Here is a 13,963-nt window from a genome sequence, read left to right as displayed (position 1 = left end):
GTAGCCTAGTGCCCGAGGTGAGTGCTAAGCACTATGAGAGACAGCATGGCGTAGTGGATAGACCATGGACTTGGAACTCAGAAGGTCATGGGTTCTAATCCTGGCTCCTCCACTTGGCTGCTGTACGGCCCTGGGTAAGTCACTTCACTTCTCTGTGCCTCAGTGACATCATCTGTAAATGGGGACTGAGACTGAGCCCTGTGTGGGACAGGGACTGTGTCCAACCCAATTTGCTTGGATCCACTCAAGCACTTGGTACAGTGCCTGGCACATAGTAAGTGCTTAAAAAATACCATAATAATTATTATTATTCCTGAACGCGGGGGTTCGGTGAGAGAGACTATCCTCATGTTCCTGTGGAACTGGGGATTTGCAAGTTGCCCTGATTGCTCAAATGATCTCCAAGAGCCAAATGGCTCCCAGGAAGAAGGGATTCACCTGTGGCCTTTGCCTAACTGACTGGACTCGGAGGGGAGAGTGGGAGCGCCCCAAGGTTCAGAAACAGAACCCCTGCCTCCGCGCTTAGTTACCGGGGACTGAGTCTGGAAGTGATTGACTGGCTGACCCATTCTACTGACTGCCTGGCCCGGCTTCAGAGAGAGACGGGAGGTGAGCCAGGGGAAGTTGGAGCGAGGTGTGTTTTGGTGGGGGCTGGGGTGAGTGAAACTGGCTAGCCGAAGGAGCTGAAGGGACCCCGTGCTGGGTTACCTCAGTGTCAAACCTTCCAAAATTGATGAGACCCGGGCTGGAGAGGTCCCACATGTTTCCGTGGTAGATGCTCAGGACAAAATTCAACGTGAACGTGGAGATCATGGAGGCGAAGAACTGGGGGCAGAAGCGAGAGGAGAGGCCCGTCAGCGGGAGAGGTGACCCCTCTTCCTGCGGAGCCCCTCGCCAACCGTGAATCGCCAGAGCCTTTGGAGCTTGGGGACTTCATCAGGACAGGCTTTTCTTAAAAATTAGCCTCTGGAGGCCCGGAGAGTCCTGAGGTCCCGGAAACGGAGGCTTAAGAGCTCCAGGCTGCATGGGGGCTGCGTCCACGGACGCCCGGGGCCGGCAGGGGCCCACTCTTCTGAGCCTTCCCCTCCTCTGACCACATGGTAGCCACAGGTGTCTCTTGGAGCTTCACTGCCAGAAGCTTGGGCCCCCAACGCGGAGCCTGATTCGAGGGGCTCAAGGTCGCCTGGGCCCCTGCCTCAATCCCAGACTCCCCAGGGAACAACGTACGCAAGCACCAAGGCACAAAATGGGCCACTCAAAGGAAATTAGCCCAACTTGAGCTCCGAAATCACCCGCTCACTTACAATTCTCCATGTCAGGAACTGATTCCAGAAGGAGGCACCTTCTTCCAAGCTGAAAAGGACACCACCTGCATGATGGAGAGTCTCTTTAATCCTGAGGGAGCACCGGGCAGGCCCCATGGGCTGGGGGGATGAAGGCCCGGCTGCACTGGGGCCAATCAATCAATCGACCAGTCAATGGTATTTACCGAGCGCTTACTGGCCGGAGGGCAATGGACTAAGTCCTTGGGACAGTACAATCCGACAGAATTGGTAGACACGTTCCCTGTCCTCCATGAGTTTACAGTCTAGAGGACCAGTGCTGCCTCGTTTTAGTTCCTAAGGGAGAAAGTGCGTGCCCGGGAGGAGTCAGGAGTCTTGGGTTTGGGTCCCGCTTCTGCTGTTGGCCTCAGGCAAGTCACTTAACCTCTCTGGGCCTCAGTTTTTGCATCGCTAAATTAGGGAGAAGATCCCCTCCCTTCCCTGCCTCTTTGATTCTGAATCTTCCGTGGGACAGGGACGGTGTCTGATCCTATGAGCTTTGGGCAGTGCTCAGGACCCAATGAGTGCTTAACCCCAGAATGAAGTGAAGTGACCCCACTAGGCAGGGAGAATCAATCTATCGTATTTATCGAGCACTTACTATGTGCAGAGCACTGTACTAATACAACAGAATTAGCAGAAACGGTCTCTGCCCATGACAATTTTACAGTCTCGAGGGGGAGACAGACATTAATATGAATGAATGATGTGGACTCTTCTCCTCGGGCTTCTCTATAAGGGGGAGAAGCCGGCCAAGTTTAGACTCCGGGCCCCGTGGGGGAGGAAATCTAATCCACTGTCCTGAGTTTGGAACTCTGGGAACGGAAAATTTTTCTATAATAGCCCCTGCTGCTCTTAGACCCTGATGACGGTGAACTTCCCGTGGGAGTCCCTGGGGTTCAGCGTGGACGTTGCTGCCCATTTGGGTCATTTTCTTCTCTTTTTTTTATGGTACTTGTTAAGCGTTTACTATGTGCCACGCACTGTTCTAAGTACTGGGGTAGATACAAGGTTGGACGTGGACTGTGTCCACATCCCACATGGGGCTCATAGACTTAATCCTCACTTCCCAGATGAGGGAACTGAGGCCCAGAGAAAGGAAGTGATTTGCCCAAGGTGACACAGCAGACAAGTGCAGAGCTGGGATTAGAAGCCAGGTCCTCTGATCCCCAGGCCCGTGCTCTATCCACTAGGCAACACTGCTTCTCCCGCTGACAAATCACAGTTGGGTCTCGGACGAATCCCAGACTGGATCTGTCCAGCGGGTCCCCGCCGTTTGCCTGGGGCTGACTGGTGAGACGGCAACTCTGGGAGTCGTGTAGATAGCCCCAGGAGCCCCCTCTGGCACACGTAAGCTTGTTCTGGCCAGGGAACTTGTCTGCTAATTCTGTTCATTGTCCTCTTCCAAGCGTCCAGCACAGTGCTTGGCCCATAGCCGGCGCTCAATAAAAACCATTGATTGATGGATCGCCACCAGGCCCGGGGCCCGGTTACCTGGACTGTGACGGGTGAGCGGACCCTCTCCGGGAAGAGACGGACAGACGGACAAACAGGGAGACGGACAGGGTGCGGGTCGGGCCCCTTACCCACGGGGGCTCCGAAAGCAGCCGAGACCCCGGCTGCGGCTCCGGCTGAGACGAAGTCCCGCTTCTCAGTATCTCGGCGGAAATATTCGAAGATCTGAAACGGAGAGGAAAAAGAAAGGTGATCTGGATTTACCCGCCGGACCAGGACAATGACCTGGATTCACTTCCTAAGACTTCCCTAGGAGGGTGAGGACCCAGAACAGGAGCCTCCAAACTGCCTTGGGGGAAACCAACTAGTCACTCAATCAATCCGTCGTATTTATTGAATGCCTAGCGTGAGCTTAGAGACTGTACTAAGTTCTTGGGAGACTACAACAGAGTTCGTCGATGGGATCCCGGCCCTCAAGGAGGCATGCTTAAATGAATGACAGGAAGGTGGGGAAGAAGTGCTTCTGCAGTTAACTTGTAACTACCCAGTGCATAGTGCAGGGTCTGGCATATAGTAAGCTCTTCACAAATACCACTAAGAATCTATACTATAAATTATTCATGCAGGCATTCATTCACTCAATCGTATTTAATGAGCACTTACTGTGTGCAAAGCACTGTACAAAGTGCTTGGGTGAGTACATTACAACAGACGCATTTCCTGCCCACAGTGAGCGCACAGTCTAGAGGGGAGGTAGACATTAATATATATAAATAAATAAATAAATAAATAAATAAATAAATAACAGATATATACATATCTGCTGAGGGGATGGGAGGAAGGAGGAATGAAGGGAGCTAGTCAGGGTGATACAGAAGGGAGTGGGAGGAGAGGAGGGCTTAGTCATGGAAGGCTTTTTGGAGGGGATGGGCTTTCTACCGTTAGCCTGGAAGTTCCTTGAGGGCAGGCTCCCTGGTGACCAATTATACTGTCCTCTCCCAAGTGCTGCCTAAATATTATTGATCGACTCAAGTTCTCCGTATACTGCTCTGTCCAAAGTAGGTGCTCAGTAAATACAACTGTCCTGGATTGTTTTAAGAGGAAGAGCCTGCGAGGAGACCACCAGACTCTGAACTCTAACCCTCAGGAGCAGAAGCCCACTTGGTTTTCCCATTTAAGGTCCCTAGTTCCGGATGGCCAATGGGTAAAGAGGGCTCACCGGCGGGGACAAGTCACGTCACTTCTCTGGGCCTCTGTTCCCTCATCTGTAAAATGGGGATTAAGAATGTGAGCCCCACGTGGGACAACCTGATTACCTCGTACCTCCCCCAGCGCTTAGAACAGTGCTTGGCACATAGTAAGCACTTAACAAACACCACAGTTATTACTGTTAATTATTCTGGTGGTTCTAGGGCTCACCTTGAAGTCCCTCTTCAGAGAGGTGGACCTTCCTTGGGAAACTCCGGCTGCTATGACTGCTCCAGAGTGGATCATGGGCCCTTCCTGGAAGGCAGAGTGGGGGCAAAAAAATGAGGGCGAAGGCTGGGGCCCTTGGTGGGAACAGAAACTGGACACCGCTTAGTACAATGCCTGGCACACAGTAACTGCTTATCAAATTCCATTTAATTAAAAATAAAAAAGGCAGCCTGGCCTAGTGGATAGAGCCCAGGCTTGGGAGTCAGAAGGACCCAGGGTCTAATCCTGACTCTGGTACTTGTCGTCTGTGTGACCTTGCGTAAGTCACTTCACTTCTCTGGGCATCAGTTCCCTCCTTGGTAGAACGGGGATTACGACTGTGAGCCCCATGTGGGACAGACTGTGTACAACCTGATTAGCTTTTATCTACCCTAGCACTTAGTACATTATCTGGACCACGGTAAGCACTTAAACACCATTTAACAAAAGCCAAAAAACAGGACAGTCAAGTGTCCTACAGTTCTGTGGTTACCAGGGAATCGGAGAAGCCGAGCAAACCGTTTGTGCCCGTGGAGACGTTCACAAACCCTGGAGGGTGAACTCTTGGCTGGCGGGAACCCCAGCCCGCGCCACATTACACGTGAAGGGCTGAATTCCATGTTCCACATAGTTGTTGACCACCCCCGGGCAGGGTAAAGCCCAGGCCATGCGGCCCTAGTGGACAAGGTGCGGGAGGGGGACACCTGAGTTTTAATCCCAGTTCTGCCACTGTCTTGCTGGGTGACTTTGGACAAGTCACTTCACCTCTTTGGGCTTCGGCTTTCCTCATCTTTCCCCCCTCTTCTGGGAGTAAGATCCCTGCTTAGATTAAGAACCCCAGTGGGGGATAGGGACTGTGTCAAATCTGATTATCTGCATCTACCCATAGTACTGTGGTGCACAGGAAGCGGCTTAATAAATACCATTATCATCATTACTATTATTTCATAACCCACCCGGGGATCCTTTACCTTGCCAACAGCCAGGCCACCGACCACAGACAAGATCACCCCACACACTTTGATCACCAGCGTCTAGAAGACAGAGAAGGTTTCAGTGAGCGCACGCGACGGGAGTTTTGCCTGGGGAAGTGGGGAGAGATTAGCAGTGGATTGTTCTAGGCGACAGGGAAGAAATGCAAGAGGAAAAACGTTCTGTTACTGAAGCTGGGTGCTCTCCTTGGCTTGCCTGGCTGTGGAAACTGAAGAAAGAGACAGAGACGGAGAGACAGTGTGTGTGTGTGTGTGGGTGTGTGTATGCGCACACATGCATGTAAGTGTGTGTCTGCACACCTGCCTATCCATATGTACAAGGAAAAGAATCATTCAATGGTATTTACTGAACACTCCTTGGCTTGCCTGGCTGTGGAAACTCAAGAGACAGAGAGGGAGAGACAGAGAGAGACAGTGTACGTGTGTGTGCGCGCACACATGCGTCTAAGTGTGTGTCTGCACACCTGCCTATCCATATGTACAAGGAAAGGAATCAATCAATTATATTTACTGAACACTATTCTGTGCAGAGCCCTGAGCTACATGCTTGGGAGAGTAGACAAAATCCCTACCCACCAGGAGCCGAGAGCCTAGAAGGGGGAGACAGATTGTGGCTACTGATGTAAAGGCTGTGGGGCGGAGGGTGGGGTGAATATGAAGGAGGGCCTTATACTTGGTATTTACGAATATGAAATATAGATTGAAATATAGATTGAAAATGGGGATGAAGCCTGTGAGCCCCCCTTGGGACAACCTGATTACCTTGTACCCACCCACCCCAGGGCTCAGAACAGTGCTTTGCACATAGTAAATGCTTAATAAATGCCATCATTATTATTATTATTACAAGGAAGCAGCGAGGCTTAGTGGAAAGAGCCCGGGCTTGAGAGTCAGAAGTCATGGGTTCTAATCCCGGAACCGCCTCTTGTCAGCTGTGCGATTTTGGGCGAGTCGCTTCCCTTCTCTGGGCCTCAGTTACCTAATCTGGAAAATGGGGATTAAGACTGTGAGCCCCCCCGAGGGACAACATGATAACCTTGTATCTATCCAAGCGATTAGAAAGGTGCTTGGCTCGTAATAATAATAATGCCATTTATTTAGCGCTTACTGTGTGCAAAGCATTGTTTGAAGCGCTGGGGAGGTTACAAGGTGATCAGGTTGTCCCACGGGGGGCTCACAGTCTTAATCCCCATTTTACAGATGAGGCTCACAGTAAGCGCTTAAATACCATCATAAATTAATTACACATTAAGCACTCAGGAACTCACAACAACTAAGGCAGATGGGGTGGGAGGAGCCTCCTCAATGAAGCCCCTTCCTCTTATCTTAGGCTGTGAATCCCATGTAGGATGGAGACTGTTTCTAACCTGATTACCTGGTATCTATCCTCGTCCTCGGTACTGTTTGGCACATAGGAAACTCTTACTACCATTAACCTACTTCAGATTTTCTTCCCCCTGCTGAGGAGGTCCCAAAGCGGGAATTGGTTTTAAAGCAAGTACCCCAAAGCCTCTGGGGGTTTGGGGGAAGGGGCTTGGCCTCGCTGTGAGCCTTGGAGACCCGTGGCCAAGAAGGTCGCTGAGCCCCTCACTGGGAATGGGGACCACGTTTAATTCCCACCTACGTATCCCCCCCCCAGTTCTTAGTATAGCACTCTGCACCCAATCAGCGCTCAACAAATCCCACTGCTCCGCCTGGACGCCTTACCTTGAGCCGGACCACATGGGGGATCTTGACGCCATTGAGGTAGCACTTAATCTGCGGGATTCCGCTGCCGGCGGCCACGGGCTGGAAGCAGACGGGAGATCCGATGAGTGCCGGGGCGGGCCCTCCCGAGTTCCGGCCCACGCGTTTCGTCGTGGGCAGGGAATGTGTCTGTTTACTGTTATGTCTCCCTCTCCCTAGTGTTCAGTACAGTGCTCGGCACACTGTAAGCTCTCGGTAAATACGACCGACGGACTTCCGTGGCCCTTTCCCCAGTCTTGCCGAGCGGGGTCCAGGCGTCCGAGGCCTGGGGTCCCTGGGTGGCCCTCGGTGAGGCAGCTCCGGCTTCTATTTTGGCAGAGGGAAGGGGGCCGGACTAGCCAGAGGCCAGTGCTGGCCACGGCCCTTCCAGCAGGCCGAGACTAGCACGATTAGAAGGCTTCTCCCTCCTACTGAGACCGGAAGTCCCATGCGGGACAGGGACTGTGTCCGACCTAATTAACTTGTGCCCATGCCAATGCTTAGAACAGTGTTTGACACATTTTAAACTCTTAAATACCATAGAAAAAAGGTTCTTATGTGCTTTTCAGGTCAGAGGGCACTAGACAGGAAGTCGGAAGAGGTAGCCCCTCATCCCCATTCTCTCCCACCCTTGCTGGGGGTGAACGTGCGAAGGCCCATCTTTCCTAAGCTCCATTTTGGCTGCGAAAAGGACCAGGATGCCGCTTGCAACACAGCAGTCATTACTCCACTAAACAGGAGTCTGATTGTCAATCTTCACCGCCTTCCTTTCCCAGGAGAGGCTCACAGATCTCCGGAAGTCCCGGGAAAGCCCTCCGGGGTGGAATTTTGCTTACCTCTACAAACGCCACGATTATGGAGCCAACGATCACAAAGGCGGAATTCAACATGGCCCAGAGCAAGAGAGAGAAAGATAATCCCCCTTTCTCGGTGAACTTGTCGATATCTGGGAGGCCTGTTAAGGAGGAATCCATATGTAGCGAAAAAAGAAGACCCTCCATTCGGTGTTTATTGCGTGGCTGCGGACAGGACTTCAGTGCTTGGGAGAGCACGACAAAGCGAAAAGACCAAATTGATGCCCTCAATAAGTTTATCATCTAGCGGGGGAGACAGACATGAAGATGATTTACAGAGAAGGCTGTGTGCCGAGCAATGTGCTAAGCGTGTGGCAGAGGACCACAGAGTGAGGAGGCCCACTTTCTGCCCTTGAGGATCTTGCAATCTAGTGGGGTGACAGGCAGAGAAAGGATTTAGTAAGATGAGGGTTGCAGAATGGCAGCGTGGCTCAGTGGAAAGAGCCCGGGCTTTGGAGTCAGAGGTCATGGGCTCGAATCCCGGCTCAGCCAACTGTCAGCTGTGTGACTTTGGGCAAGTCACTTCACTTCTCTGTGCCTCAGTTCCCTCCTCTGGAAAATGGGGATGAAGACTGTGAGCCCCCTGTGGGACAACCCGATCACCTTGTAACCTCCCCAGTGCTTAGAACAGTGCTTGGCACATAGTAAGTGCTTAACAAATGTAATCATTATTATTATTATTATTATGGCCTAGTGGCTAGAGCCCAGGCCTGGGAGTCAGAGGGACCTGGGTTCTAATCCTGGCTCTGCCACATGTCTGCTGGGTGCCCTTGTGCAAGTCACTTCACTTCTCCATGCCTCTGCTTCCTCATCTGTAAAATGGGGACTAAGACCGTGAGCCCCACGTGGGGCAGGGACTGTGTCCAACCTCTTTACCTTGTATGTACCCCATTGCTTAGAACTGTAATTGGCACATAGTAAGTGCTTCACAAATACCACGATTATTATTATTATTATTATTCCTTGGATCTCTGAACACTACCAGCCTCGGGGCCCACCCCCACAGCTCCCCGGCACGATCCCCTGCAGGCCACGGGCCCCGTCTCTCTGCTGTGCTACTGGCGGGGCGGCGCCTCGGAGGATACTGTCCTTGACCACTCTGTATTTCAGCCCCGCCAGGTTCTCCACCACTATGTCGATGAAGCAGGCCACGAGGCCGGTCAGGATGCCGATCATGGCGCAGATCACCCACCGCTTGATCTCCACCGTACGGAAAGCCTACGAGGGACGAGAGGGCTGTTAGCCGCGATGGGGAGGAGGGGGCCGGACGCTGATTTTCTACGTGGGCCTGCCTGGCCGGACCGCCAAGCTTTGCCGAATGTGGCCTTGTTTCTGGGGCCCTGGAGAGGAGTGGGCCAGGTTTTTTATTTTTTTTCTATCACGCAGGCCAAAGCGACAGCAGCGGAGGGCGTTCGACGGGGAAGACGTGCCAACCCCACATGGGATTTCTGCCTCATTGAGAGGGCAGCCTTGGTGAGCTGGAGAGAAGGCCCGGAGCTAAGGAACAGGTGCCTTGGGTGCAGATGTCATGAGGGGAAGCGCGGTGCTCCTAAGTTAAGCCAGGCATCACCAGCTCTAGACCTAGGCAGTTCTGGCCAGACAGTGGCTGGATGCCCAACTCCACTCCCAAAAGTGCTCTTTCCAGCCATCATTCTTCTAATAATAATAATAATAATAATAATGACGGTATTTATTAAGCGCTTACTATGTGCAAAGCACCGTTCTAAGCGCTGGGGAGGTTACAAAGTCATCAGGCTGTCCCACTGGGGGCTCACAGTCTTCATCCCCATTTGACAGATGAGGGAACTGAGGCCTAGAGAAGTGAAGTGAGTTGCCCAAAGTCACACAGCTGACAAGTGGCGGAGCCGGGCTTTGAACCCACAACCTCTGACTCCAAGGCTGGGCTCTTTCCACTGAGCCACGCTGCTTCTAGACTGTGAGCCCATTGTTGGGTAGGGATTGTCTCTTGCCGAATTGTACTTTCCAAGCGCTTAGTACAGTGCTCTGCACACAGTAAGCGCTCAATAAATGCGAACGAATGAACGAATATGTGACCCAGCGGATTCCTCCACGCAAAGCGGGTACCGGCTTCCCCGGCTCCGTGTGTCAGAGGTCGCCCAACTCACTGTGTGATTGATTCTCCGCTCCTCTTCCAGGAACAGCTGGTTTTCACTGTTGTCATAGTCCAGACTCTGAAACGGGCAGAGGGACCTATCGGCTCGGTGGCCAAACCCACCGCCTCAGCCTGAGTTTCAAAAGGGTCAGAGGGGGCCCTGGGAGCCCGATGGGCGGTGGGGAAGAAAGCGCTGCCGGGGGGAAAGCCATTTCCGGGAGCTGGTGACCAGAGGGAATAAAGGTGGACGGGGTCTCCCCGTCACCCTCCGGGGCTGGGGTCTCTTCAAAGTACGCAGGAAGCCGAAGCCGCTTTAAGCAAACGGCGAGATCTGGGGAGATCAAAGCGGTGAGAACCGAGCAGATGGCTCTGTGGGGTGAGACTTCGGCCCCTTCCCCACAGGGCAGGGCGGTGGTTCCGGACCGATCCGGAGGGAACACGTGGGGTGGCATTAGCCTGAGGAAAGCCAGGCCCGCTTTCTGCCATCTGTCCTCTACATTGTTGCAGTGAGCCTGATGCCTCGGTCCCCTGAAGTACCAGTCTGGAGTCCAAACAGATGGCTTTTCTGGCCACGCACATTCAGACTCGCTCAGACTCAGGCCCTGGCCCGGTGGCCACCCACGGTCCTAGCCAACAGGGAAGTAGGCCGGGAGCCAGGGGATGGGGGACACCTGGGGGGCCGCGAGGAAGACTTACCTCGTACTTCAGGGACAGGAGCTTCTCATTGTGCGGGATCTCCTTGGGGAAAGGGTGAGGCACGTCCGTTTCCTAGGGAAGGAGCGAGAGACTAGGGGAGGTCGGCTCACTCAGTTCGCTCTTATTTAATGTGAAGAGGGGATGGGGAAGGGGGAGACAATCAAACTCAAGCGGCCCGGGGGGAGAATCACTGTGGATAGAGCACGGGTCGGGAGGCCAGAAGGTCATGGGTTCGAATCCTGCCTCCGCCACCTGTCTGGCGTGTGACCCTGGTCAAGTCACTTCACTGGGCCTCAGTTCCTTCATTTTTAAAATGGGGATGAAGACCGTGAGCCCTATGTGAGACAGGGACTGTGTCCAACCCGATATGCTTGCACTCACCCCAGAGCTTAGTACAGTGCCTGGCACATAATAAGCACTTAACAAATACCATAATTATTAATAATTATTGTTATTATCCAGCCCGTTGGGCAAGGGGGCATTCGCCACAGACACCACTCCTATAAAAATCTCCACAGACTTTTGTGCTGAGGTATCTTGAGGTGTTTGTAGATAGTTCTGAAAACCATACTCTTTTTGGGGGTGTTGAGGAGTGATGTAAGCTCCAGTGGGTGGGGAGCGTTTCTTCTTAATGATAACAATAACAGTGATAAGAATTATTATTATTATTGTGGTAATAATTGTGGTACTGAGTATTTGTTTAGCTCTTACTATGCGCCAAGCAAATAGAGTTGGACACTGTTCCTGTCAGTTGTGGAATTCACAGTCTCAATCCTCACTGTACAGATGAGGTAACAGGCACAGAAAAAGTGAAGTGACTTGCCCGAGTTTATGTAATAACAATAATAATGATAGCATTTGTTAAGCGCTTATTATGTGCAAAGCACTGTTCTAAGCGCTGGGTCACTGATGCCCATTTACTTGTTTTGATGTCAGTCTCCCCCATTCTAGACTGTAAACTCATTGTGGGCAGGGATTATCTCCCTTTATTGCTGAACTGTACTTTCCAAGTGCTTAGTACAGTGCTCTGCACACTGTAAGCACTCAATAAATATGACAATGAATGAATGAATGAAAGCCATTTAACGTCTCTGTGCCTCAGTTACCTCATCTGTAACATGGGGATTAAGACTGTGAGCCCCACTTGTGACAATCTGATCACAACAAGAACAGTGCGTGGCACATAGTAAATGCATAACAAATACCACAATTATTATTATTAAGTGCTGGGATGGATATAAGCACATCGGGTTAGAGAGAGTCCCTGCCTCACATGGGCTCAAAGTCTTAATCCCCATCTCATCACGTGCCCCACCACTGCCTCAATGCATAGTACTATGTGCCTAGCACATAGTAAGTGCTTAAAAATACCATAAAAACAAAGAAAGAAAAATAAATCAAGAAGAGTCTTGGGAGAGTTCCCATTGGCAAACAGTGGCCCAGTCCTCCCTTCACGCCTGGCCAAATGGTATGTCACCATCACAGGTAACTAGGTTGTGACACAGCCCCAGAGAACTGGGTCACAAGGAACATTTTCTTGGCAACGAGATGAAATGGTTCATTGGGGATTCCCCTGTGGGGCTCCCCGATTTCTGATGGGAAAGGAATCGTCCGTTATCAAATGGATGCTTTTCTCAAGCTTACTGGGGACCAGAAGGAGTCATAGAACTAATAATGCTATTTATTTAGCGCCTGTCGAGCATAGGGCACTGTACCGAGCACTTGGGAAGTGCAACAGAAACCCAAGAAATGATCCCTGTTCAAAAGGAGCTTCCATTCTAATGTGGAGGACAGTAAGATGGACAGAGAATATGTTCAAGCAGGCCCTCGAGACAAAGGGAAAGAAAGAATGGACCCAATCGATCAGTATTTATTGAGTGCTTACTATGGGCAGAGCATTGGACTAAGCGCTTAGGACAGCCTAACAGAACAGAGGCGGGAGGAGTGATCCCTGCCCACAGAGTTTCCAGTTTAGGAGGGAGTGGAGGAGGATGGGAAGACAGGCCTTATCTAAGGGTCAAAAGCACTGTGGACCTCCTCTCCTTTCTGGCCACCTAGATTCGCGCCCGCGGCCTAAGGTTCCCCCAACCCGGTTGCCCATGGCGCTCACCGGGTCCAGAAGGTCATCGTCCAGCTCCACGTTGCTCAGATGCCCGATGCGGAATAAGGCCGACTGGGAGGGCTGAAAGGAGGGACCAAGAAGAGTTAAGGTGAGTTGGGGGTGTATAATAGACTGGGGCCCGGGCCACACGACATTAGCTACTGGGAAGCTGATGATGACCGCGTCTTCAACCCAAAAACCTGCAATGGCTACTCACCTGCCTTTGCATCAAATGGAAATTTCTGACCCATGGGCTTCCTACTTTCCCTTTCCCACAGCCCGGACCTGGGTTCTAATCCCGGCTCTGCTACTTGTCAATTGATCGATCGTATTTATTGTACAAAATGCTTGGGAGAATGCAATACAGCAGCATTGGTAGGTATATTCCCTCCCACAACGAGCTTAGGCGCTGGGGGTGGGAGATGGGGACTGCCTGCTGTTTGGCCTTGGGCAAGTCAATTCAATTCTCTGGGCCTCAGTTCCCTCATCTACTAAAGGGGATTCATTCATTCAGTCGTATTTACCCAGCGCTTACTGTGTGCAGAGCACTGTACTAAGTGCTTAGAAAGTACAATTCGGCAACAAATAGGGACCATCCCTACCCAACAACAGGCTCACAGTCTAGAAGGGGGAGACAGACACACTTAGTACAGTGCTCTGCACACAGTAAGTGCTCAATAAATACGACTGAATGAAAAACAAAACAAGTAGACAGGCATCAATAGCATCAGTATAAAGAGAATCATAGATACAGACACACCATTAATAAAATAAATAAATAGAAAGAGCATGGGCTTTGGAGCTTAGAACAGTGCTTTACACATAGTAAGTGCTTAATAAATGCCATCATCATTATTATTATTATTATTATATACACTGTTTGACATATAATAAGAGCTGAAGAAGTAGTAGTATTATTATTCAGGCTGTTTCCTTTTTCTTTCTTTCCAGAAGTGTCAGGTTCACTTCTGCTTTTGTGTTTCCCTGTTGGGTCAGCGTGACTCTCACCCGCTCACTTCCCCAACAGACTGTTCCATTGCCGCCCCATGTTCCTGGAGAAAAATTGCCCCACAGTCCTGAGGGCTCACAGAGGACACCCCTGTTGACTTGGTTTCGGTCTGACCGAAGGGACTCTCCGCCCGGGTGTGGCAGTCAGAAGACTGGGCCGTGGAACGCCGGCCGTCGAGTGGTGGCATTTGTAAAGCATTTACTCTGTTCCAGGCACCATATTATTATTATTAATCATATTT

At 51.4% G+C, this 13,963-nt stretch overlaps 1 protein-coding gene across 2 annotated transcripts in view; it reads right to left on the bottom strand.

The window, feature by feature from the left end:
* CLCN7 (chloride voltage-gated channel 7) overlaps positions 1 to 13,963 on the bottom strand; it is a 40,610-nt gene that overhangs the window by 21,652 nt on the left and 4,995 nt on the right. For both annotated transcript variants that reach the window (XM_038762862.1, XM_038762863.1), the window contains exons 2-12: positions 12,723 to 12,794; positions 10,613 to 10,684; positions 9,930 to 9,995; positions 8,889 to 9,021; positions 7,786 to 7,895; positions 6,932 to 7,012; positions 5,204 to 5,266; positions 4,197 to 4,280; positions 2,909 to 3,002; positions 1,305 to 1,369; positions 709 to 825 (exon numbers count right to left, since the gene is read on the bottom strand). In XM_038762862.1, coding sequence (XP_038618790.1) covers positions 709 to 825; positions 1,305 to 1,369; positions 2,909 to 3,002; positions 4,197 to 4,280; positions 5,204 to 5,266; positions 6,932 to 7,012; positions 7,786 to 7,895; positions 8,889 to 9,021; positions 9,930 to 9,995; positions 10,613 to 10,684; positions 12,723 to 12,794 — 957 coding nt within the window. The remainder of the gene's footprint in view (positions 1 to 708; positions 826 to 1,304; positions 1,370 to 2,908; positions 3,003 to 4,196; positions 4,281 to 5,203; positions 5,267 to 6,931; positions 7,013 to 7,785; positions 7,896 to 8,888; positions 9,022 to 9,929; positions 9,996 to 10,612; positions 10,685 to 12,722; positions 12,795 to 13,963) is intronic.

The sequence above is a fragment of the Tachyglossus aculeatus genome, chromosome 21, assembly GCF_015852505.1.
Source record: "Tachyglossus aculeatus isolate mTacAcu1 chromosome 21, mTacAcu1.pri, whole genome shotgun sequence".
NCBI lineage: Eukaryota > Metazoa > Chordata > Mammalia > Monotremata > Tachyglossidae > Tachyglossus > Tachyglossus aculeatus.
Note: the sequence above shows the minus strand (reverse complement) of the source record. Positions and strands in the feature narration are given on the sequence as shown.